The sequence below is a fragment of the Antechinus flavipes genome, chromosome 3 (genome assembly GCF_016432865.1).
Source record: "Antechinus flavipes isolate AdamAnt ecotype Samford, QLD, Australia chromosome 3, AdamAnt_v2, whole genome shotgun sequence".
NCBI lineage: Eukaryota > Metazoa > Chordata > Mammalia > Dasyuromorphia > Dasyuridae > Antechinus > Antechinus flavipes.
In genome coordinates this window covers 512,493,760-512,520,495 of record NC_067400.1, presented here as the reverse complement: position 1 = coordinate 512,520,495, position 26,736 = coordinate 512,493,760, and the positions used below count along the sequence as shown (strand labels likewise).

The following is a 26,736-nucleotide window of genomic DNA, read 5'->3' as shown; positions in this document are numbered from 1 at the left end:
GCCTCGCCTCGCCCAGCCTATAGGAATAAGTGATGAGGTTCTGCCAAAGTAAACCCAACCTCATCTGTAGCAGTGTTTACACCAGGTCTTCAGAGACCGGGCAGTTTTCCCCCATAATGACACATGATTATTGCTGGCCAGTTTCCTCTGACCCATTCTTTTCTGCTCCAGCTAGTTCTGTCACCTGCTGGATGTTGCGGGGAGTCTGGGTAGATGGCCTTCCCTTCAGAAAGCAGGAGCAGAAATCACGAAGCAGAGCATCAGGGGCTCCGAAGACAGCACAATCTTCGAATGGCAGTTGTTGCATAGGGATGGAAGAAGACTTTTTCAGGGTGACGGCCAGCATGGCTGACAGGATCTCAGCTCCCTTTTTGATTTATTTATTTTTTTGTATTATTGTTGTTTTTTTCCAAGAGGAGGATAAGGGGTTAGGCAGCTCATTTCTGGGTAGCCGTCCTAGAGCCCCGCTCAGTCTTAGCAATTTACATTCCATAATCTCCTGGTCATTTAGCCACAGATAATTTGTCATGGTTTGTTTTAGCTGTTGTGATATTGATATTTATTATGCAAATTGTATTTCCTACATCTTATTGTTCTGCATTCTATGAATACTTAAATTATTATAAACCTCTATACTTAATACAGCTCGTCCTTCAATTTGATGCTTGAGTAACAGAGGGTCAGAGCACATACTATCTTCAGGAGGAAAAGAAAATAAGTAATTAAAAAGCAGACAAACAAGATCGCAGCTGTCTGGCTGAAGAGGGGGCAGAAAAGACCAGAAAAACTGTTAGGGCAGCTTGGCGGGGCTCCTCCTGGAGAGAGGCGGGAATTAAGCCCCGAGGCCCTGGATTGAGCTCCCAGTCACCTGGAATGGAGTGTTGGCGGAGGGGCGTCTTCGGGCTGGGGCTGAAGACCTGCTAGCTGGAGAGCAGCATCCATCCTCTCCACCCATACATAGACATCCCAGGAGATTTTATTTCCCCCACAGTTCGGCGCGGAGGCGGCTTTGGGAGGGAGGAAAGGGGCCGAACACGCCGGTCTCGGCGCTAGCTTCTCTGGAGACTGACCACCCTTAAGAGTGACCCAGGAGGGCAGGGCGGAGGGGGGGAGTCTCCAGATTTCCTCTTCCTAACTGGTGCTAAATCAACAGCTGCAAGACAGAGACTCCCTTTCCCCTTTCCACTCGGGCAGCTCAATGCACGTCTCCAGGATTGTTTTGTAAATCCGGGGACATGCATTTTTACTCTCCACCCCCGAACAGTCCTCCGCTTCGCAAGGCTTTTCCTCCCGTGGAAGGTGAGTGACGGAAATCTGCAGTCCCCCTTCCCCAGGCCAGGTACCCCAGGGAGGCAGGCTAGTGTGATCTCCCAGGGCAGTGACCTCGCCTTCGGTTGGAGGTGTAGATTGATATAAACATCCTTATTAAAGGTGTGCAAGGAAGTTAGAACGGGCTCGCGGAGGGTAGGTCTCCGCACGCTCGAAGCCGGAGAGGAGACTTTTACCTTGATCCCCGGGAAGCGAACCCGACCCTTATTAACATAAACATATTTGCATAAACCCCTCCCCCTAGGTGGCGCGGGCGCGCCGCCGATCGGCTTGCGTGGGGCGGGGGGGGCGGGGGCGGGGCGGGAGGGGTTGGTGAGGGAGGAGGGAGACCCCAGAGAGAAGAGAGCGGGAGGGGGCGCTGCGATTGGCTAGTACGGGCTCCGCCCCAACGCATCTCATTAACATCTAATTAGCGGGCCGGTCGGACGCTGGAGGAAGCGGCGGCCGCCAGTCTGAGGCAGGTGCCCGACATGGCGAGTGCGGTGCTGCCGAGCGGATCCCTGTGTGCGGCGGCAGCGGCGGCGGCGGCGGCGCCTCCCGGGCTCCGGCTCCGGCTTCGACTGCTGCTGTTGCTTCTCTCGGCCGCGGCGCTGATCCCCACAGGTAGGTGCCAGCGCTGGGGGTCCGATTCCCCGAATTTCCACACACCCCAGCAGTCGTTTCCAAGAGGGGGAGGCCGTTTCCATGACAACTACCCTCCCCAATTCATAAATCTGAAGGGGAAGGAGCGTGCAAGGGAACCTCGCCTGGGCGCGATCGCAGCGGGGTGAGGAGTGGCGGGTTTGCGGGGATCCGTGATTCCCCCATCCTCCTCCCAGCCCTGTCGGAATCCAGGGAGCCCTCTGCGATGGCAGCAGCTCCGTCTGCCCGGTTTGGGTAGCCGGGAACAACGGGGAGCGGCGTGAGAATTGAGGGGCTCTTGGCTTCATGGGGTCGGAGGATATGGGGGAGGGGAAGAGCGTAGGAACCCTAGTATCTTTCCGATCCCCCTTTCCCTTCAACTCGCTACTGCTCGTCTGACTTGCACATCACCCAGGGCTGCGGCTTTGCTCCTTTTGAGCCCCCTCCCCAATATCTAACTCATTTGTCTCGCCAAGACCCCCTCAGGTTTCTTGTGACTTCACGGCCCCCCAAGTCACCACTCCTCCGTGTCTGTCACCCCTAGACTTGTCTGATCGCCCTCTCTTCTGCTCCCCAATCTGTGTTCCCCCTCACCCCCCGCACCCGCTTCCCCAAACTGCACGCAGTCTCCTCTCGTGCTTCCCTTCAAGCTGCCTCCACCCTCGGGATTGCACCCCTCCTCTCTCCTCCCCTTGGCTGCGGATCTCCCTGGCTGGGCTCCAGGCGTGGAAAGTTCCCCCCAACCCCTCTGCGCGGGGGGCGGCCGCTCTTGCCGCCTCTGCGGGAAGGAGGAGCTGGGAGCGGGGCGCTTGGAGCCCGCCAGTTGCACGGAGGACGGAGTCCCCTTCCAGGAGAGTAGGGAAAGGAGCTGGCGGAAAGAGGTTTTCCTCTCTTTTTGGCCAGCCCTAGGTGGTGGTGGTGGTGGTGATGATGGTGGCGTTGGATGCACCTCTCATCTCTTTTCCACCCCCCTCCCCTTTTCCCGCAGCCTTTGTGTCAAGTCCGGAGCGGATGAGTATCTCCCGAACCCCCCCTGGGTGGGGTATGGGTTCCGGATTTGCTCGGGGACAGGGCATGTACCCCCCGCCCTGGTTACAACGCCGAGCCCTGGGCTGGAGAAGCACGATGTGTGGCTGCCCCGGTGCTGGGCGCGTTGGCGCGTTTGGGAATGAAGAGGGCAGTGTTTGCTTTCGCTAACAAAAGGGAGCCGAGGCACTTCCCCAGCGGTGAGGCCAGCAATGCTGCACCCCTCCTTCCCACTCCCGCCACCCTCCCCATCTTCCTATTTTCCCCACGCCTTCCCTACCCGCTGAGGATTCAGTGGGGAGCTCGGAGGAGGGCGCGGGGGAGGGGGGGATGCAGCAGGCTCTGCGCCTGCAAAAGCCTCCTTGCAGACAGAGCAGGAGCAGCAGGACTCGGGCAGCAACAAGTGGTGGAGGATCCGAGAGCACATTCCCCACCTCCTTGAGCCCCTCGGTGTGTGTCCCCCTCTCCGGGTCCAGGGGGCTGGTTTCGGGGTGCCTTAGTCAACCTTAGCCCCCGCCGTGCTTTCGTTGTCCCTTTTGTTTACACAATAGAGGACATCCAGTTATGTAAACACTGCACCTGGTAGTAAACGGAGGGGTCTCGTGGTGGGGGCACCTTGAGATCGGTAGTTGCTGGCTTGGCCGCTTCCCTAGAAAACTGGTTTTGGAAAGTCCTCGGTTTGCGAGAGCCCAGCTCCTGGGTCTGTGTGGGAGTGAGAATCTGACATCGGATTCCATTTCTCCACTGAGGATTTTTCTTCCTTTCCTGTCTGTCTCCTGTTGTTGTTTTTATGTGCTTTTCTTGTGTGAATTCTTAATTTATGAGTTACAAGGTAATTGGGTTTGGGCTCAGCCGATGCCGGTGTAGTTACAACTTCATTTCGGGTGATGTCTGAGACTGGATGGGTTCAATAAAATGTTCCTGAAAGAGATCCCTCATGCTGCTGCATTGTAAAAAGCGCCAGTGTCAGTTAAACGTGAGTGTGTGTGTAAAGGCTCTGTAACTGGCGCATAATAGAAGCAACAATAGACTTGTATTGGCTGCAAAAAAGAGGGAAAAGCGCTGCTGGGGATATTTCCTTTCCACTAAAAACGGGAGATCTGTAATCACTGCAAAGTACTATTAGATTATGCATACCCTGTCAAGCCTGCTCATTGAAGGAGTGGTGTTAGTAGTAACGGTACTATATTTGTAACTATCTCTCTGTAAGAAGTTGCCTTCCCTGAGTGGGATATATGCTGACTTGTAAAGGAGAGATCGGGAACTCAACCGTGCATGTCAAAGCTACATGAAAATTCTGTTACCAGTTACCATGGAAGCAGCTTCTTGCTCTTGTGTACATCACTGTTTGTATGCTGGTTATCAGATTGTGTTCAAATTAGAAAGTAATTGGGTTTGATTTGCAGTAGGGAGTAATGTATTTTTGGATGACTCCTCCTTGAGATTATTTTTATATGTAATACTGACCTGGCGGTGGCATTTAAGGGGCTCTTTGCTATAGCTACAGGTCTTAGACTCCAGAGGAGAATTTTTGAGGCAAGGGGGTAGGAGGGTGGGGCTCTTCTCCCTCAGCGCTTACAAAAGCTTCGAGCCTGCTCAGAGGCCTCCCGTTCGGAATCAAAGAAAACCTGTTGGTGCTGCCTCCTAACTTCCACTGGTCTAGTTCCATTTTTATTTATCCTGGAAAAGCTAAAGAAGGCCACAGAAGGCCTGTGCAGTAGGTTTTGGTTCTTTTTCTCCATAAAGCCAGATCCATCTGTCTTTGAAAGAGAAATTTTCCCTGTCCATCTTATGGGTGGTGGTTTGGATGAAATGGATGTTAATAGCATGCAATTAAAATGGGGTCGCTTAGGTTTACTAAACTCACCGGCAGAGTAGATATCTTGTTTCCTCTATTTTGCTTGCATGTCTGATAACATCATTTTAAATCTGAGTGAAGGAAGAGGAGTTGATTCTTCTTCCTTTGGTGGGTGTTAGAAAGTGGGTCTCAATGGTAGGTGGCAGTCCTCTGGGTGGCAGCTCAAAGCTGGATCCCTTCTGTAATGGCTTGTCTGCGCTAATGTTCCCAGGAAAGGAGACTTTGCAAAGTGCCACCCTTGGTATTGTTATGTTTCCTTCTATCTAGTTGAATCCCTGCAGGAGGGACTTGCTCTCGTCTGTGATGGCTTTGATAAAATATCCCTCATTAATGCCACTTTATATTTACAGTGTGTCACTGGAGACACACAAGGCTTCATTTAGTGACTTGTGTGTCGAGACAAGCTTGCATTATTTGCCTGGGACATTTTGGAAGAACAAGAGACCCATTGAGCAATCTTTTGAAATGAACAAATACGAAAAAGGGGGGAATAAAAGAGCAGGCAGTTCTCTGGAACAAAGAGCTTTATTCATATGTATGTTGTACATGCTCTATCCAGTTTTCCCCAATGGCCCTCTTGGTAAAGGGGAGTGGGATGGGGAAGAAGCAAACTGGTGTGACACTTTCACTTCCTCTCTTCCTGACTTCTCATCCTTTTGGAGTTGGTCCGAGAGAAGATGAATCCAGGACACACTGACTGCTCATCTTCCTGAGCTCTCCTTAGAGCAGAGAAAGGTGACTGATTCCTCCGCTTAAAAGATACTTCTTCAAGATCCACCTCCTCCCTCCGCATTTCACATGGAGAAAGTGCTACCTGTTGAGATGGATGATTGTAGCAGGAAGAGATGACACTTTTGTATGACATCGGATGATTGTAGTAGGAAGAGATGACACTTTTGTATGACATCTGATAGCAAATGTCAGGTTAAGTTGTTTTGCAATTGCAATATTAGCTCTTTTTTGTTTTATTTTATTGCACTGTTAGACCTGCCACTTGAAAACTAAGTTCTTGTGTCTATTGCCTTTCTTATATATAGTATTACTCTTGGAGTTTATTGTGACTTTTGCCCATACCTGGTAAATTTTAGCTTCATACACGGTGAATTTTTAATGCTTCTTGGCCTGGAGTTTTGGCTCACTAAACAATATTCAAGCTTTAAAACTTTTTTTCATAACATTGTTATCTTAGAGTCTTTTTTTTCCCCCTTCTGTGTATGATTTCTTTTAAGTGCTGTATCTGCCACTTGGAACCCTTGCTGGCACAAAATGTAACTTTAAAATAAGGTTCATTTTAATGAGGACTCCGTTAAATTGAGTCAAGGGTAATCGACATTATGATATTGAAAGAAAACTTCCCCAGTATTAGATAAAAGAACTAAAAGGAAATCAGAATAGATAAAAGAACTAAAAGGAAATCAGAATATAAAATCTCATCTTTGTATATATGCAGTTAAGAAGAATATTACTGACCGCTGCACTGGGCATTTATTAACTGAGAAACACCAGCATAGAAGGGAGAAATCACACAGCGACATCTGTTGCAGAATTGAAAATTTGCTGCTTTGCGTTGGGAGCTAATTAGTTCCATAAAAGCTTCTAATGGTACGTGTCAGAAGCATATATATTGTATGTATACCCACAGACAGATGTATACGGTCATTTCTTTGTAAATAAAACCCTTCAGGGATAAGGAGGTCTTTTTTAATTTCACCTTTGAGGAGCCTATGATCTTTATAGACTTATAGAAATTTAATGATCATAGAGACCATTTATTTCCATCTTCTTACTTGATAATCGGTGAAGAAACTTTGACTTGGAGGTTGTGACTTACTTAAGTACACAATGTATTAGTGACAACTAGGACTAGAGCCCAAGGCACCTGTTTCCTATCTAGTCAAGGATTTTTCTCATTAACTTCTTCTCATCCTCTATAGAACAGAGCTGCCCAGCCACAGCATCGTTCAAGATGAAACGTTCGCGTTTCAGAAAATTTTGAGAATTTGGAGGCTTCAGGAATAATTATCTCCAAAAATCTTTGGAATTGTGAGAATTTACCTGCTGGAAAAAAGGACTTGTCTTTTTCAGGATTTTATTTAGCGTTAACAAGTGACCCTAAAACCTTTGGACTTAATTAGCCGTATACTGGAATTGAATAGTATAGTAAAAGCTGTCTAAGAAATCCTTTTTAGGAGGAGTTGGCTATTGTATTCGTGGTCTCAGTGTTATGTTCGGGAAGAAATAGATTTATTTTAGCTAGATCCATATTTGTCCTTTCTCTTCAGAATAATACTCATGATACTCCTTCTACAAAAGATAAGAAGCTACGATCAGAATTAGGACATTCTCTTGTTGGGATCGAAAGCAGTTCTGGGTTTTCCCCAAAACAATTTGGGGGCAAGTATGGATGATAAGAATGGCTATTATTAGTATCACTAATAATAATTTTGGTGTTAGTATCTCTATAATTAGTGATTCTAATAATAATACTGTTAGCATTGCTAATTACTAGCATTAATATTGTTAATAGTAATGTTATTAATATCCCTAATGATAATTACCATATACATACACACATACACACACACACACACACATATATATATATACAACACTTTAAAATTTTACAGAGTGCTTTATAGACATTATTTCTGTGACCACATTCACTGGCAAATCCATTGCTGAGCTTATTTGGTTTAGACAGCAGAAGAGAGGAAAGTGAGAAAGGAATTGTTGAAGAATGAAGTCATTGGGTAGTAAATTGGCTGATAGAAAAACTAATCAGAGCCCAGTGGATCAGATTGCTGCCGGGATTGGGCTTATTTTGGAGTCTTGCTTATGCTTTTGATTTGGATAGGTTAGGGCTTTGGTTTTAGTAAATGTTGTTTGGTGATCTTAAGCTTCATTGTAATGCTTAAGGCTGTTTTTAAGGCTGGTTTTATAAGAATGAGGAAATGGAAGTTCCACATAGCATTGAGCAGCTACAGCTAGAAATGACCAAGAGATCTTAGAGGCCACATTATTCAATTTCAGAGAAGACTAGAACAAAGCTTAGGGGAAATCGAGTCACTTGCCTGAGGTCACGGGGGAGGAAATGTCCAAAGCAGATTTTTAATCCAGTTTGTTACTCCAGAGTCAGAGTTCTTTTCTATGTTGTTTCCCCACTCTTCAGCTTTAAGTTCCTTTGTTTTACCTTGATCAGTTTGGCAATTTCCATTTATATGAACAAGTTCCTTTACCTAGAAAAATAATATTAAAGGAAGAAAAATTTAATAATGATAATGACTACATATTTACAGAGTGTTTTGTTGTTTAGAGAATATTTTCCACAAAGTCTCATTTATTTCAGCCTTGTGAAGTATATATCGTTGCCAACGTCATTATTATTATTTTACAGATGTGGAAACAGGCTCAGAGAAGTTAAGTGACTAATCTCAGGCACTCAGCTGGCAAGCAGCAAGAAGTTTCAGAAGAATGGTTCTAACGACTCTTTTAAGTCCAGAGATCTTTTTGTATGCTGTTCTTGGCATGGTTTATCTTAGTTTAGTGGTTTTGCAAGACATTTTAATGGTATGTTAGATATTTTAAAATTTCAGTGGCATATACTTGTCTTTATGCTTGTAGATGTTAGAAACGGTGAAAACAAAAAAAAGATACATTTATTCTCCCTTTTGATATTTTGGACTGGCCATTATTTACATTTTGTATTTTATAATCAATGTAATTACAAAATACTTGGTACTTGAGTCCCATATGAAAAATGGATGTATTTTGTCGTTCTTTTATTTTTGAGGGCAGAAGAGGAGAAAAGAAACGAAACTTAATTACATTTAACTACATTTCTGCATTTATTTTCAAAAAGTATAACTTTTAAATTTAATCCAACGTGTTGGAATGCTTTAGCGGTAATCCGCTGAGCTTTTTTTTTTTTTTTTTTGCCGTCCTATTAAAAGCTGTTGGCTCCATTTTCAGAGAGGTTCATGGGATGAGAGTTTTTAGAAAAACAAGCTTTTTCTTGAGCATTGTATTTAATGTGGACCATAAATCTGAAGCATTTGATTTTCTGGTTTTCAGCCAAACAAATAATTACACATATGATGGTTTTAGTGGGGTACGAATTGAGCTGGCCAGGTAAAAGCCTCCTGCGTCTTTCCTGGGGAACTGGACCCGGTACAAGAAAGCACAAAGGAATGCCTACATTGAGTGTTTGGGGAGTGCCACCAAAATCAAATAAAAAGCTTTTGTTTGGAAACCATCAATGAAGGAAGGAACCCACTGGAATGTTTGTAATTACAAGTGGTACCTCCTTGTTTAAATTTCAAAAGCCACAGTTTCTTTTTTCAGAGGTTTAAATTGCATGCTCCAGCCAGCAGCTGCTGTTGTGGTTAATGGGCAGTTTCTCTTTGAAGATCTTCCAGTACTGGCTCTCAAAAGCTTTGGTACAGTTGACTCCCAACTAGGGTTAGAAGAGGTGTGGATATTTATGTTATATACAGCCAAGTGATGCATGGCCCATGCTGTCCAAAAAGAGAAACTTTGGGTGAGGAATCAGGTAACTGAAAAAACAAGCAAATAAACAAAAAACTCTCATAACCAAAGGGTGCTTGAAATAAAGGCATGTGTTGATCAATTCCCAGTAACATAAGTGAAGTCCTTGCAATTGAACAAATTTTTTTTTTTTTGCATCTGTTTTGTTGGAATGTAATTAACTTTGATTTAGTTATTTCAGGAACATAAAGAAGGCTTAAAATGAAATGATCTGAGAGAGAAACTGCTTGGTGCACAAATAACAATAAGAGCAACAACGATAATAAAATTGATATTTACAAAGAACCTTAAGGTTTAAAAAACCCTTGACATACATTAAGCCATTTCAGCCTCCCAATAAACGTTGTGAAGTTACTATAGAAGATTATGTGAAATCACCCATTTTATAGATGAAGGAACTGAGGCTCAGAGAGATTACATATTAGTAAGTGTCAGACATGGGATTTGAACCGAACTCCAGGATGAGGTACTATGCCAGGTTGGCTGACTGTTGAAAGGCCCTAGGACAAGCAGTATTTTTCTAAGGCTAAGTAGGCCACAAAATCCATGGGAAGCTTAGAGTGCCCCATTCTATTTTTAGCAATGCAGCATCACTGCATGGAGCTGTGGTTTAAGTCCATGAAGTTCTGTGAGTTGTCTGCCAGTCATAAAGTTGTAGAATCTTAAGAGTTTAAAAATGACATTAGAGGTTACTTAGTCCAACCCCTTTTAGAACAATAGCTTCCCTTTATATTACTCCTGACTAGTAGTCATCCAAATCTGTGCTTGAACATTTTCAGTGATTAAAAAAAATAATTGTTAAGGCAGTCTCATTTCATTTTAGTGTAGTTTTCCTAATTATATATTCTTTATATACACAGATATATATTTATATGCTATTCCTATGTTATGTAATAAAATACCTATTCATATACATTGAGCCAAAATTTAACTTTCTGAGAATTAGAACAATTACTCTTAAGTCTATCCTCTGTAGCCAAGTAAGAACAAGTCTAATCTTTCTTCTATATGACCCACTAAAGACATGACTACAGTTTGTCTTGTTCTAAGTTTTCTATCCTCCCAGTTCCCTCAACTTTTTATGTATGCCCTGGTTTACCTTTCCTCTTCTGACCCTGGTCAGCCTCCCTCAAGGGCTAGCTCAGAAGTTTACATCTTACCAATTCCCAAAATGGACACAAGCAGAATACTTACTGTCACATGGCACTAGTTAATGGTAACTTGGAGGCTTTGTGCAATACATCCTCCTAACATCCTTGGGAGGTGGTAAATGCTTATTTTATGAGGAAAATTGAGTGGTGGGAAAGAAGTTTTTCATTTATGAATTTTGAACTGAGACCTATTAAAAACTAGAGCTTTCACTCCATATTATCTATAGTTTGTAATTTTTGTTAGAAACCAAATTTAACATGTCAAAAATCCTACCCACTATTTCCCAGCTAACTACTTATTTCCAGTTTCTCTGTTACTTTGAATGACTATCTTTTTCAAAATCCAGGGTCCTGAGTCTGGAAATTTTGTGAACTACTGTCTGCTTATTAATGACGCTTCCTGTTTGTAATCTAGGAGCAAATTGGACTGATCATTTCCTAACCATACCCCTTTCTTCCTTCTTCATTTTCGTGGCCATTGTGATAGTCCAAAATCTCGATTGCTTCACCATACATAATATTGTGGTACTTTACAATCCAGCTTCCCTCTTGTCAATCTCTGCTTTTTGAGCACCCAACCTTACACATATCAGCTATAATCATCTTTAAATGTTGTTTTGACCATGTCACTCTACAGCTTAGAAATGTATGCTGGTCCATAATTGTGGCTTATATCAATTTCAAATGCCTCAGAATTTGCTTCAAGGTTCTTTTCCATTGCTCTATCATGTCTTAAACACTTACCCCTCTTTCCTTCCATTTTCAGCCCAATCCAGCCCTGATCCTGATTCAGCTCTACTGTGATTGGAAGTAGTTACTTTTAAATGAAAAGTGAGAAACTGAGGAAGAAAGAGCAACTGCTTGCTGGTTTCCATTGGGCAAAATAATCTATCTGGTCTTTCCTTTGTCATCTCTCCTGCTTTACAGATGGAGAATAACTGGGAACTCTCCTTGCCTACTTTGAGGAAAAACACCTTAACTGAAATCTATCATTAAAATAGATTTCATCCTCATTAACATACATTAAAAAACATAACATACGTTATCCATAATCCACTCTAATACTAGCATTTCTCATTCTGTTTTGTAGATTTATACATAAATGGTTTTTTGTTTTGTTTTTTAACGCTAGACATTTCTTTGGCATAATGTCTTGATATTTCAATTATATTTTTAATGAAGATTTTAAACTTGAAAATGTTAAGAATTTATTGTGCATGAGTAGTAGACAGTATTTGAACATTGAGCTTTACTACCACATTAAAATAGTGTAATTGGCTTAAAAATTAAAAGTTGAAAAAGAAAAACCTTCAGAGAAAACCATTAAGGTCACTGGAACTAGGGGGGCGAGCAGAAGTAAAAAATCTCAGGTATTTTGTTGGGAACTATTGTTCTAGGTATAAATTAGCAAAATGCATCTTGTGAAGAGGAGGGGGCAGAATCCAAAGAGACTAGCACCAAATTGAGTGTTAACTCTTCTCATATTTCTTGCCTTAAATGACTAAGAAACCATGTTTGGGGAACTTTGCCTTGATGGAAAGACAAGTCTCTGAAGTGTACTGGAAACAATATTTGTCACTATTCCTTCCCCAATTTTTTTTTTTTTTTTAAGCTCAGTACTTGTTCATTTGTTTCAGTCATGTCCAACTCTGATGCCATTTGGGATTTTATTGGTAAAATACAGGAGTGATTGATTTGCCATTTCCTTCTCCAATTCATTTTATTGAGAAACTGAGGCAAAGAGCATTAAGTGACTTGTCCAGGCTCATACAACTAATAAGGATCTGAGGCTAAATGCGAACTTAGGTCTTCTTGAAATCAAATCTGGCTTTCTTTACACCAGCTCTAATACTTAAATGCAAAGTACATTAAACGAATTTTGATTTCATCTGTATTTCTTCTATGCTTTAATTAATGGTTTTATCAGCTTCTGTTTATATTTCTTTTAGATAGTCAGCCGTCTTCGGGTGGCTCCTTTTTCTTGTTATTGGGTTGTTCTTCAGCTTGTCTATTGGCAGGAGGTTATGGCCTAATAATTTAAAAAAAAGGGACTTAGGGTGGAATCATGAGGCATGTAGAGAGAGCTAGGAAATGTCTATGTTGGTGAAGTCTCAGAACGGGGATTTAGGTAACTGCAGTAGAATAGTGTTTCTTTGTCCCTCAGCTACATCTGGCTCTGAACACTAAGCCAGGGATAGTTACAGATCATCAACCTGACGCATCCTTCTGAAGAGAAAAGAACATTGCTTTATTTTTCTTGAAGAAACACTTACCTAAACACTAGGAACTTTTGAAACAGAAACTCCCCCAATTAATTGTTTGCCTCAGTGGTTTTAGCTTTTGAAAGGTTCAAGTAGTGATTAAATTAAATGATCTTGAACTATATCTTTTTCTGCCTGTTTTGTGCAGGTGCTGTGATTGCAAAGTGATCTCTTTTTAAAAAAACATTTTTGTGAGTAATCAGATTGATGTTGGCTAGTCCATATTTTTCCTAAAGCAAAACAATCACTGAACCAGACTAGGGAGGAAGAAGATCCAGTTTGGCTTATTGAACAGTTGATTTAGAAGTTCTACTGGACCTGAAGTCAGGTGAAATCCTACGTCAGATACTTTTTTAGCTGCATCCTAGGTAAGTCACTTAATCTCAGTCTGCTTCAGTTTCCTCATCTATGAAGTGGGGATAATAATAGCATCCACCTCCCAGAGTGGTTGTGTGGATGAAATGAGATAATGTTTGTTAAGTTCTTTGGAAACCTTAAAGCAATACGTAATATTACCACCATTACCACCATCACAATTTGAAGTAGTGTGAAATTTGATGTATATTTTAAAGATGTTGGTTTTGGTTATATGAAATTTATTTTTATTAGAGCAGAGTCTTAATAAAGTATGTTACCAGTTAGGAAGCTGCAATTAGTAGCAATTATCATTCGTGTAATTTCATATATCTGGAAACTAGAAATATCTGGGTTGGAAAGGTTCATGAAGGATGTACTTATCTGAGACATAATATTGGAAAGAAAAATAGCAGTCAGACCACTGAGTGAAATCATACCTCTGGATAAATTTTTTTTGGGAATAAGTATAATCACCTTGGTGAAGCTGCTGCTGCTGATTAGATACTGTCCTGCTAGACACATAATGACAGATGATTTTTGGGAGGGATGATTTATTGAAATTATAATGTGTTTTACCTAACTTTTAAATCTCTTGCTGCAAAAACTTGCCTTTAAATATATTTATCAGTAGGAATTGAGTGGAAGTACTTAAGTCAACCCTATTGATGGAAATTAGGTGGAGTTCACCTAGTTGGCAGCAAGGTGATGAATTTTTTGCCCCAAATAGCATTCATTAGCCATAGAGAGATAATGGTATGTTTATTCAAGGAGTTCCAACATTGTAAAAAATCATGGATGCAAGTATATATAATAAATAAAATATATTGATATTGATACTGCTTGTTCTTTTCCATTATTTGTCAGGGATGTTGAGTTCTTAGTTGGATTCTATCATTTGACTCTACCTGTATCCAGTGTTTTTATCTGGTTTTATTTTAGATGCCTTTCTCTTTCATATTCGAATCACCTTCCAACTTAGATGATAATTCCAAACTGCTATCGTTCACCAGACATGGTAAGGAAATTTATATATGCTAGGTTGACTTAGGAAATCCAAAAAAATCCTTTAGATAAGATTTGGGTCTTTCTTTTCATATAGACTGTTAATATGATTATTATGTTAATATGATTAATATGAATTGTGGATTAGCTTCATGAATGTTGATTTTGATCATCCACTATCTTCTGACCAATCATAACTTTTCCAATTGGAGGTAATCTTCATAAGAGCCAAAAGTTGCCTTTTGCCTAAATTACAGTTGATATCCTCACCAATCCTGTTACAGTGGAAGAGTTAACACAACCTTTGAACTGGTAAGCTTTTAGACTTATCAGCCACCTTGTTCCTAACATACAGAGCTTTATAGCAGTTAATGCAATTGACCTACTTTCATTTGGTACTGACAGAAAGTGTTAGGGCATATAGCTTTTACTTGGGTTTGGAGAATGTGGGCTTAGCCATTGTCTTGTTCAACATTTATAGAAATGAAGATCCTTGGCTTGTAACTGTGTTTCTTGCTTATATCATGCTATGGTACTAAGCCTGAACCTTTAGGAGGGTTGGGTATGTTTAGTTACATTTAATTATTGTGGCACTGTTAGAGGTAAAAGGTTAAGTCCGTCTTTCATTAAAGGGCACATTTCTAATAGGCTGTGGATAAGAGGGAACCAGTTTCTATCCCTGAACATGATAGGGATTGAAGACATTGTGGAAGTGGTATCAGCATGTTAGCAGTGAGCTAACAAACTGAGAAACTTATCGACTCTACCATCAGCCTCTCTCTACCTTAGCTTACACCAGAGGCTTGTCTCAAAACTGATATATATTCTCAGAAGAGACATGGTGAAAATAGGGAAATTTAAACCCCAGGGTAACAGTTTTTCCTGCGCCGTAATAAAGATATATGTCGAGTCCGTGGCTACAGGATCAAAAAATAGATCATAGTAATCGGATCAAGTGTGAGAAACTGCTTGTTGCAGTCTCTCTGTTTTTTAAATGAGATGGTTAGCCAGCCTATTTTGTGGAGATGCTTAACACTGTTTGTAGTGGTAATATCTGATGTTTTTACCAGATAATATGTTCTTCAAATTAAGCTAAAAGAGCAAAATGATCAGATTTTTAATTGAAAAAAGGTTTGGGTCTTTTTTGTTTTTGTTTTTTTTGGTCTTTGCTTGTATGGGTGTGTGTGTGTGTGTGTGTGTGTGTGTGTGTGTGTGTGTGTGTGTTCATTAGAAAGATGAGAAAAGATAAAAGAGTGTGTGCTTTCCAGCATTTATTTTTAATTTAGGAGAAGTTTGGAGTTTGTTCTTTCCTGTGAAAATAGAGGTGGAACCTTTTCTAACTGGAGTTTATTGCTGTAATATTTTTTTAAATGCATTTGTGACATTGATATATTTGTGACCTTGAAGAGACATTTTTTAAAAGCTATTTTTCTCACTACCACATGTGATAACTTTGGGGAAGCCGTCAATTTTGATCCCTAATCAGTAATTCCAACTCCCTGACAGTGTTGGACAGGGGAGGAGGACCTATCATAACTTGTTTTTTATGGCTTATTCCTAAAGAGCTCTCTTCAGTGCACATCCATCTATTTAACCTTCTGTTTTCCCTGCCTAAGGCATGTAGGCGACTTCATCCATGCCTTGGTTCTTTAAATGCTTTGAATTATGGAGAATTAGAGTACTTTATTGATGTTTTCCTTGCAGCTATATAGCTATATATTGTCTTAGGTTATATAGTTGTTTTGCTTAGGCATTTTGTGTGGATTAGCTCAATTAGTTTAGGTTTTGAGAAAAATAATGATAAATCTTTCTTGCTTACCAAAATATGTCATATTCTGTTTCTTGGTGGACATTTTTCTAGGGATTACCTCCTTAGAGAAATACTGCATGTGAGAAGCACATAACCAACCCTCTTTCACCGTCATTACATCCAGTAAATATATCAGTTGCAGTGTGAAGCCAACTGACAAGCAAATAGATTTGATGCTTATATGCTAGAAAAATTATATATCTGAAATAAAATTTTTGTCAGCATGTTAGTGTGTAGTATATGATTCACTATTGTCCAAGGAGAGGAAAAGATTAGTCCATCAATTCCATCTACTGTAGAATTAGACGGCAAAAGCTGGAAACACCCTGTTGGAAAATAGTTGTATCTAGGCCTGTTCTCTGGCTTATTTGTTTTCTTACTTGATGTTTGCATGAAAAAAAAAAAAAGATAGTTACTCGAATAACCACCTCTTCTGCAATGCTTTTACTCCTGAAATGTCCTCATACTTTATAATAGGTTTCTGCTGAAGAAGTATAAATCAGGTCATCATAAGGACTATGACTTCAGGCAAAGAACGTTCACCTTCTCTAACCAAGAATGATCTCTATTTCCACATTAATATACCAGTGATTATATCTCTTTATCCTTATTTCATAAGGTGAGTAGATAGAAAGTTGGGTTTTAATAGAATGTATTTCAAGGTTGTAGGTTTGTTTTTTTTTAAATGATGTCAGGATCTCTTAAGATGTTAACTTGTCCTCTTCCTCTGTACTTGAAGTGGGGGGAGAGGAGGAGAGACAGATATGAAAAATGAATTTATAATACAGTTATAATGGAAAAGCTGATAGTTTTATTCATTAAGTATTTATAGAGTTACCTCTGTGTGTGTGTGTATATATGTCTGTATAAAAACACACACACATATGTAACATTCAATTAGACATGGTGGAGGATACAAATAAAGTAGAAAACAAGTGTAGTCACATTTTAGAAAATACCAATTTAATAAGTTAGAGTGCATCCAAACATTAGTAACTAGAATTGTGTAAGAGAATTCAAGATCATGCCATTTGAGGATCAGTTGAAGGAGGTAGGAGGGAGATAAAAGAAATTCTTGTTAATTGAAAAAATTAATTAAAAAAAGACTACTTACTTATTAAGGGATTCCTATCTAGGTAGTGGTTGGACTAGTTATCCTCTAGGGTCTCTTTCAACTTAGATTGTATTATACTAGGAGCTTTTAGCTTAAGGAAAGGAGAAAACAGTAAAAATGTTAAGCAACAACTATGCATGATGATATAACTGCTGATAAAATGTAATGGGAGAGGATGGTTAGGGTGGATTGTGTTTAGTAGAGAAGACTTCTTTTATAGAAAGTGAGTCATGATGGAAGGGTAATAAATAACATGTTAGGGCCAGTAGGAATTTCAGAGATCACCTCATCTTTCAGACGAGAAAGTTGAGTTGCCTGAAAAAGTTATGTTCTCAAGGTCACAGAAGTATTTCCTGGCAGGCCAGATCGTACCATTTCTAATCCTAGTATGGTTTATCTGTCTCCCACAATAAATAGCATCTTCCTCTTGAAGTTAATGGATGATATGTGTGTGTATGTACATATATATACATATACCCACATACACATACTTACATAATGTGTCTTTTGAGAAGTTAGTTGGATATATCAGACACAGGAGCAACAATACAAGCAGGTTTGCAAGAATGAGCATAGTATATATGAAGATAAGACTATGCTACCTCATGCCAGTTTTTATATATATATAAATGTATATATATATATATATATATGTATATGTGTATATATATATATATATATATACACATATATATGTATATATATATAGGGAATGCTATAAAAGAATGAAATGTGAAAGAAACATTTCATTTTAATTGGTTTTGACTTCTTGGTTAATATGAACAGGGGACTTAAATTGGGGAATGATGAGAGATGAATGGATACATAAATGGGAGAGTAAATGATTGAAAGCCTTAAGTGGTAGGGTCAGGAGTTTATCTGTGATGTGAAATCACTTTTAGCCAATTCATTGTATCTGTTCTTGAACTTGTGATATTGAATCCAAAGAAATAATCAAGTGGACCTCATAATTAACCATGTGTTTGATTTAATGAAGGAAAAAAAAAGGTTGTTTGCTTTAAACCTGAAGATGGGTTTGAGTTGTTTGGAAAAAAGTATGCTGTTTTTAAAAAACAAATCCCAGTACAAGTATAGGGAACAGTCATGATGGCAGGAAGAATCTAGGTCAGCTTCACGGCAACTCCCATTCTTTTGGTAGATTAATTTTTGCCACCCTGGTTTTCAGCGTGCTGTGCAAAGTCCGGAAAAACTGTGCATGGTTCCTTAGTGAATATTAGTCAGCAGGGGGTAGGGAATTAAATTGATGTGTGGGAGCATTTTGATTTACAGTTGAGTAGTGAGAGTGTAACTCAGTCCTAATATGGCAACATGCTGTGTTCTAGTCTGCTTTTCCTTAACTCTTCAGTATAAAAGCTGCATATCTATATGAAATTATGCATATTAGTTGTCGTTTATGACTGGTCTTTTCTTGTAGGTAAGATCATTGGCTCATAGGATTTAGACTTTTGATGAAGGAACTGTTGATCTTAGCAGGAATGGCCCATTGGATGAGCTTCACTTTCTTGACTAAGGAAAAATTAAGAGGAACTTGTGAGAATGGCCATTGGTTAAGCATACTTAACTCACTTTTTTGAAATAGGGTCGTTATGGGGATCAAATGAGAAAGTGCTATATGAATATTATCTATTTTATCTTGTGTATTTTTGCTGCTGTTAAAGTTGATTGAACTGTTTATTTTCTACTTATTTTTCTGTTAATTTACACATTTAAAATTTTAAAATAAATTTAATGCAGTTTTAATTGTAATGCAAAATTGTAAATAATGCAAGGTTTCACAAATACTTCAGTTTCCCCTTTTGTTTGTTGTTTGAAAAATTATCTTTTTTGGCCTAAGTGGGAGGAAAGCTCATCCAGTATTCAAATGAATAGCTTCTTCTTTTTCCTCAGGGAGCTAAATCTTGAAGGTTATGGTTACATGACTGTATTGCTTCCTGCCAATTCACATTGTTATCTTTTTTTTTTTTTTTTTTTTTCTTGATGATGCTAAAAGTGAGTGAAATGTGAAAGAAACATTACTCATTTTAAATAGTTTTGACTGCCAGGTTAATGTGACTCTTAAGCAGAGCTTCATGAGCTCTGTCCATAGTAACTGCTTTTAACTTTGATTTAAAGTTCTTAAACATTCTGAATTGCTTCACCTAATCTTTTTATACTGAACGTACAAATTTCAGGCTCTTTTTATTTTAAATCCATAACTGACAGCTGCTCAACAACATAGTTGAAAAAAAATTCTCATAGTTTTGAGGGTTTCTGAGAGAAGTTGGGAAAGGCTAGATAGACATACTGACTTCAGCTATATTGAGGTACTGTGGGTTTGATGTGAAGTTGGCTAAACAGGAGGAAGCAAAAAATATGAAGGAACTATTACATAGTCATTATTTTGCTTCAAGAAATGGTTCTGAAACCTAATAACCTAATTAAATAGCTTATAGAAGAACCGATAAAGTATCTTTCAGACTTCCCCATGATGATTTTGAATACTCCATTAAAAAAAAAGAATTTCTCATTTGTTGTTTCCTTTGTTTTCTTTCATTTTATTAAATTTTAAAGAATTTTAGTATAAAGAAAGATAAGGGTACTCCTGGTTCACTCTAATATTGTCATGTCTATGATAATCCATTATGTATGTTGTGTTATAAGTTATGCAGGGCAGGTATTTATTTGCATGACTTCCAGTAGCCCCAAATCCCTAAAATAGAGCTTAAGAAGATACTATATAATGTAAATCTCAGTCCTGGTCTGGGCCTGGCTCTGGCCCCTGGAAATTTATATTTGGTAGTGGAACTAAATGAGACATTTGTAGGTCATTCAGCAGTTAACAACAAGGAGATTTATTTAGGCATAGCAGAAGGATATTCAACAAAGATACACATTGAGGACTGTTGTGTTGATTCAGTTAAGCCATATGTTCCTTTGCCTGAGTTGCCCATCATTTTCTGCTAGCCAAGCATTAGAAAGAAGGCCTGGAGCTCCTTGTGGCTGTTTTGTACCCAAGTGACCAGGAAACATCTTCAACAGCCTGAGCCTTTAGTGGGAAGCATTCAAGCCTCATGGATGGTTTTAGTATAATGTAAGGAAAAACAAGATGAACTTACATGAAGGCAGGGGTTAAGCTGTTGCTTTTTTTTTTTTTTTTTTGGTCAAAAAGGGAAAAAAATGAGAAAGAAAACAAGATGCAAGCAAACCACAACAAAAATAGTGGAAATACTATGTTGTCATCCACACTCAGTCCCCATGGTCCTCTCTCTGGATGCAGATGGCTCTCTTCATCACAAGATCATTGGAACTGGCCTGGATCACCTCATTGTTGAAGAGAGCCATCAGAATTGATTAAGCTGTTGCTCTTAACATTCTATCTTCTCTGAGATATGATGATGTTATGTGAACTGTTTTCCATGAATTGTTTCCTCCATTCTTGTTTCTTGTAAATGTTGGATTTAGTATTTTGGGCCTGAGGATGAACTTCCATATTATTTACCTTTTATGGAAAAGAAGAGGAAGGAACTGGGAAATAAAAATATTGAATTATTCACAGCGGTGTTTTATAGATTTTGGAGAACAGAAGTTCAGCAGAACTGAGGTAAGTGTTGGTCTGATTTTGAAAAAGGAAAAGTGAAATCTGAAAACTATAGGTAAGTGAGCATGCTTCACTTCCTGACAAGATTCTAGAATATGTGATTAGCCTTGTGAATAAGTCATTTAACTCAATGGACCTCGGCATTGCTTTATAGATAAATTACAGATGGATAGTGACTTGAATTGATAGGGAGGATTTCATGGAAGAGAGAAGTTGGGAAAGGTTAGATAGACATACTGACTTCAGCTATATTGAGGTACTGTGGGTTTGATGTGAAGTTGACTAAACAGGAGGAAGCAAAAAATATGAAGGAACTATTACATAGTCATTATTTTGCTTCAAGAAATGGTTCTGAAACCTAATAACCTAATTATTGTTCCTTATTTTAATTATTGTAATGAATGAAAGCACAGGTCCTAACCACCTACCTTCTCCTAATTTCTTATTAAAGGGATGAGTAGTGAAAGGGATCATAAAGAACTCCTAAGACTTCGTTGAGAACAGGTCATGTATTACCTGATTAATTTTTTTTGTCAAGGTGATGGAGGGTTAGAGTAGTGTTATGTGGATAGCAAGCTAGCTTCAGAGAGGAAGATCTGAGTTCAACTACCTCTTCTGATGTAAAATGCGTCCATAATCACCTTGGGCAAGTGATATAGCCTCTCCAGGCATATCTCTAAAACTAAGTTTTGCAGAGAAGGTGCCCACCTGTGTTGGTAGAGGGAGTTTCTTCACTTGGGAGTTTTCTGTGCTAATGAAATTACAGATCCAGTCCTGCTCATGGAAATTGTATAGATAAAGGTTTAGATTCTAGTGAATGATATAGATAGTAGGGCCAGTTAAAGTAGAGTGTGCTGAGTTTAGGACTAGATTTGGACCTAGAGTGGAATAAATAGAGCTTCCTTGTCCATTTTGAATGGTATTTTCAGTGGAATTCTCTAAGGATATGTGCTATTTCACAATTTTATCAATGATTTGGATGATGGTTTATTGAATTTGCAGATGATGCAAAGCTGGAAAGGATCATTGACACATTGGATGAAAGAGTCAAGCTATTTGATTCAGTTCAGGATTCTAGCTGCTAAAATATTGGGCTGAATCAAAATAAGATGAAATATAATAGAGATAAGTGTAAAGTCCTTGGGTTTAGCAATTAACTTCCTAAGTACAAAATGGCATAACTAAAGAGCAAATTGAAAGAAAAAATGACTGGCATTTTTAGTGGACTTCGGTATGAGTCAACAGTGTTTTGGCAGCCAAAAAAAAAAATGAATGCATTCTTAGGCGGTGTTTAATAGAAGGATAAATGTTCAAGACTAGGGAAATGATGGCTCTGTTGTACTCTGAGGAATAGACTGACATTTGTCAGTCAGGGCACTATCATGATGGAATTACATCTATTTTGTGCCAGATACTGTGCCTAAGTATTGGAGATATAAAGAAAGGCACACATAGGCCCTGCTTATTTTAATGGGGGAGATAGCAGGCAAGTTATTATGTACAATATAAACTATGTATTTAGTAGTGTGAAGGTAATCTCAGAAAGGAAGGCATGAGCATCTGAAGGAAGTGAGAAAAGTCTCCTGCAGAAGGTGGGAGTTGAACTGAGCCTGGAAAAAAAGCCAGGGAAATGTAAGAGGTGAGAAGGGCAGTATCAAGACATGGAAATGGGATATGGAGGGCTTTCTGCAAGGAACAGCAGGTAGTTAGTCCAGTATGATTAAAAGTGCATAAAGAGGAGGGAGTAAAGTGTAAGAATATTGGAGAGGGCAAAAAGAGCTGGTTTGTGAGGAGCTACATATCGTAGTCTAAATGAGAAGGAGAGAGAAGGGAGTAAACATTTGTAGAGTTCTTACTTTGTGCTTAGCACTTTTAAAAATACTCTCTCATTTGATTAACAACTATGTGAGGTAGTGCTGCTGTTATCCTCATGATACAGTTTAGGAAACTGAGGAAAGCAATTAAGTGACTTTTCCAGATTGATTCGAAATCAGTGCATCCTGTGTCCAGGCTCAGTGCTCTGTGGCCACTCTGTCCACTCTGTCCACTCTGTCCACCAACTGCCTTAGAGAGATGATGTGAGTCTGAGCTTAGTGAGGGTAGTGCTTGTGTGAGCAGAGTGAAAAGAATTATAGTATTTGCAATTCTGGGCTCTACATTTTAATATTGATAAGCTGGATGATGTCCAGGATAGTGAAGGACCTGGAGGGGAATGGCATTCGAAGATTGGTGGAAGGGATGCTTTTCCTGGAGAGAAGAGAATACTTAGGTGGGTCGTAGCTTGATAGCTGTATTCAAATACTTTCACCTGGAAAAAGAAGGGATTTTGACTTATTCAGTTTGGCCTAAAAAGACAACCTAGAAGCAATGTAGCAAAATAATAATTTTAGTTTTGATATAAGGATTATGGGACCATAGATTTAGAGATGGAATGGATCTTAATGTCTAGTTCAGAGGTTTCAGAATCACAGCCTTCAAACTCTAGTCTTTATGTCTTCCCCTTTACCCCCCTCATTTAAATATATTTGGGAAATATTTAACAAAATAAAAAAAATCCAAAAACAAATTAAAAAAAAAAAAGGCAAACCAGAACATAGGTAATGGTAAATTTATATATATATAGGTAATTTTCTAAGTCAATATTTAGCCCTCAGAGAATCTATTGAATCGCACACCATTGATCTAGTCCAACTCTTTTGACCATAGTCACATAGTTGCAGACCTTGGATTTAAAGGTAAGACCTATGACCCCAAATCTAGTATTCTTCCCACTGACTCAGATTAAAAATTAGAGCTGTCCAGTGATGAAATGGGCTACTTTCTGAGCTTTCCTTTCACTCGAAGTCTTCAGAGGCTGGATGACCACTTGCTATTTATTGTATTTTATCATATATGTACACACACATATATTTATTATTATAGAGAAGGGTACTATTGGTCAGTCAGGTATGGATTTGGACTACCTGTCTTTAGAGGTCCCTTCCAGTAGCATGACCATTTGGTTGCTTTTTTCTTTATTGCCTTAAATTTGAACCTCAGATTGTTTTTTTTTTTTTTTTTTTAAATAGGATTGGAACTTAATAGAATTTAAGGAGGAAGGGACTTTAGATATCATCTAGTCAAATCCTTTTATTTCACTAATGAGGAAATTGAGGCACAGTGTGGTCCTATGACTTCTACAAGGTCAAAATATAGCAGTCAGCATAGGTAACATAGCAAGGATGAGAATCCAAGTCTCTTTATTCCTGATTTGTGCTAAAAATGCTGCCTCCGTACATTTAGACTTACATGTGATTAAATATAAATGTCCTTCATTTTTCAAGGCTCCTTAAAGTGCTATTTCTTCAGTTTCTTGTTAACCAGAGACATCTTTGCCACTTTCTCTCTTTCTCTTCCTTCCCAGCTGGAATATGGATATAAATGCTGAATTGCCCACCCAAGACTACTAAAATAAGTAATTAGGTTCAGGTTTTCAAAATTGAATTGGAATTTGTCCAGGTAACTGGACTAGTAGTAGCCTTTTAGGGTTGGTTAAAAGGAGATTGTTAGTGATAAAATGTTCAGTTTCATGTATTTTTTAAAAGTATGGTGGTAATAACTTGGAACTAGTATTAGTGAATCCCCTAATTAACATTGGTATAGGAGATATAGCATCATCCATATTAGGTAGATATTATTCCAAGTCTTCCTTAGTGCAGAAGAGAATATAGGGAACATATCTGTTGGATAAACACAGATTGGGCAATGGTTATTAAATATGGAACAGGGGACTCTTAATTAATTCTCATTGTTGGTAATAAATTTTTCTCCTTTGTTTCCAAGAACAAGAGTAATTCAGCAATATGATTGATAAATAAAACATAAAAGGTCAGTTGTGGTTGCCCTGGTAACTATATTTCTTAGGATCCTTGGGCAGATGTAGTATTTTGTTTGCCTTGAAATGTGTCCTGGGTGATTTACTGGAATTCAGACTCTGAATGTCATGACTTTTGTGTGTTTAAATTTCTAATGCATTCATTTAGGTGTGGCTGTTTTGTAGTTTTTTTTTTTTTTCTTTTTCATTTACTTTTGTGTGTGTGTGTGTGTGTGTATGGGTATTTCAGTGGATACCTTTTCTTTTCTGGGACTGTGAATTTATTTTTGTCTAAGAGCTTAAAGTCTAAGGCAAGGTGTGAGGTATTGGAATATTTTTGGAATCTGCAAAATTTCTCAAAACAGTTTAAAAAATTCTATAAGTAAATGTTATTTTGTAAATGCACATATGTGCATCTAGGGCCTGCTTTGTGCAGAGACCAATACTAGGCCTTGGTGAGATAGGTATAAAGATCAGTCAGAGGTTGATATTGCCCCTTATGGCAGTAGTCCCAAGTGATAGATGAATGTGTTTAATATGTGCCAAGCACTGTGCTGTATTTTGGGGCTACAAATAACTCACCTCCCCGAAGTCCCTGCCCTCAAGGAGTTTGCATAATAGGTGAGATTATGGGCCTAGGGAGGGAACCTTAGAATTAATGATCTAGGAAGTTGCTGTGATGGTGAGTAGAAGAAAAATTGTCTCTCCCTGCTTTAAGTCTCTTTCCCACTCCAGTCCATCCTGCTCACTTCTGCCCAAGCAGTTTGTTTTCCTTAAGTGAAGACCCGCTCCGTTAGATTCCTATTGCCTTTGGGATAAAGCACCCACTCCCCCGTTCAGCTTGTAAAGCCCTCTAGAACCTGCCTCCGACCTTGAGTTTTTGCAATTCAACCTTCCTGTGTCCTTCACATCGAACATTTCTCCTCTCCCTGCCTTTAGGTGAGTCATTTCTCATGCCCTGGTGAGTCAGGCGCTTCTTTACCTCTGGTGATGAGGCCTTCCCATGGTCCTCCACCTGCGTAATACCCTGCCCACCTTGTATTTAACTGCTTTGTATGTACTTTATGCTGTAAATATACACGTGCATATTTCTCCTCCCATTAGATTGCAAGCTTCTTGTCAGGAGGGATTGTTTCATTCTCTGTACTAAAATATAGGGCTTAGCACATAGTAGGCACTTCATGAGTACTTAATTATTGGTTGGTTAAATTGAGCAATCAGTTAATAGGCTTTTCCCAAAGTCTAGGCAGCAGTAATTTGATTACAGTTTTCAGAACGAGGTAAAGAAGGCTGTAAGAAAAGGCAGCAGGGCCTAAGATGGCAAAGTGGAGTCTTCTGAGCTGTGGAGTCCTCTGAGGTACGGAGTCCCAGGAAATGCATAGCTCTTCCAAGGCACAGTCTCTAGAGGTGTTTCATTCAAAGGATGAGAGCAAAGGAAGAGCAAGAAAGGAGCAGGTCAAATAAGGGGAGTTCACCTTTTATGGGGGAATTTAGGAAAGAATTGAGTTTTAAAGTGTTTAGGGAAAGATTAAAACTATTCCTTTTGAATTCAATTCATAAGAAGTTATAGCAAATGGTTCCCTTTCAACGGGTTTGTTATTATATGAATTAAAGTATTATAAGACTTTGCCTTATAAAATAAAACAAAAGTTTATTTATTGAAGTCTGTGGATTTTGAAAATGGGTTTGTCAATGGATTTTGAAAATGTACTGCAGTAGGTCAACCTAATGTAACATTGAAGTATAAGATTATTTAGCTACTTTTCCATTGGTTTTGTTCAGTTTTCTAGCATTTTGAAGGGTTGCTTAAGATTTTTAGGTCTTTTGTACCCCTTTTAATGAATTGGTTTTTAGCTCTTTCCTAGAATTTCTAGCATCAGTTTTGCTTATTTATCATCTTGTATTTTATTAGGTGTATCAGTATGCAGAAATAGTCTGCTTTATTTATATGACTTGATTGATATGTGTCTTGATTGATATTGTTTTTTGTTTTGTTTTTTGCTAACTAGTATGGTGACTTGAATGCTGGATTTCTTATATTTTGAAATATGTTAAATTGTTTATATATGTCTTAGGAATTGAGCTTGTAGTCTTCATAATTTCATGTAGCTGCCAGATTTAGTTGTACCTTTTTTGAGTCTATTTGGGCCTTATCAGCAACAGCAGTTACTTGAAGAGGAGGCCTATATTTGATGCAAATAACTTGTTTCT

The 26,736-nt window shown here is 39.1% G+C and overlaps 1 protein-coding gene across 6 annotated transcripts in view; it reads left to right on the top strand.

Annotated features, from left to right (window-relative positions):
• Window positions 1-1,772: 1,772 nt before the first annotated feature.
• CADM1 (cell adhesion molecule 1) overlaps window positions 1,773-26,736 on the top strand; it is a 354,892-nt gene continuing 329,928 nt past the window's right edge. For 2 of the 6 annotated variants that reach the window (XM_051987019.1, XM_051987017.1), the window contains exon 1: window positions 1,773-1,932. In XM_051987019.1, the coding sequence (XP_051842979.1) occupies window positions 1,800-1,932 (133 nt within the window). In that variant the 5' untranslated portion in view covers window positions 1,773-1,799. The remainder of the gene's footprint in view (window positions 1,933-26,736) is intronic. The other 4 variants (XM_051987018.1, XM_051987015.1, XM_051987020.1 and 1 more) reach the window with 3 other exon arrangements.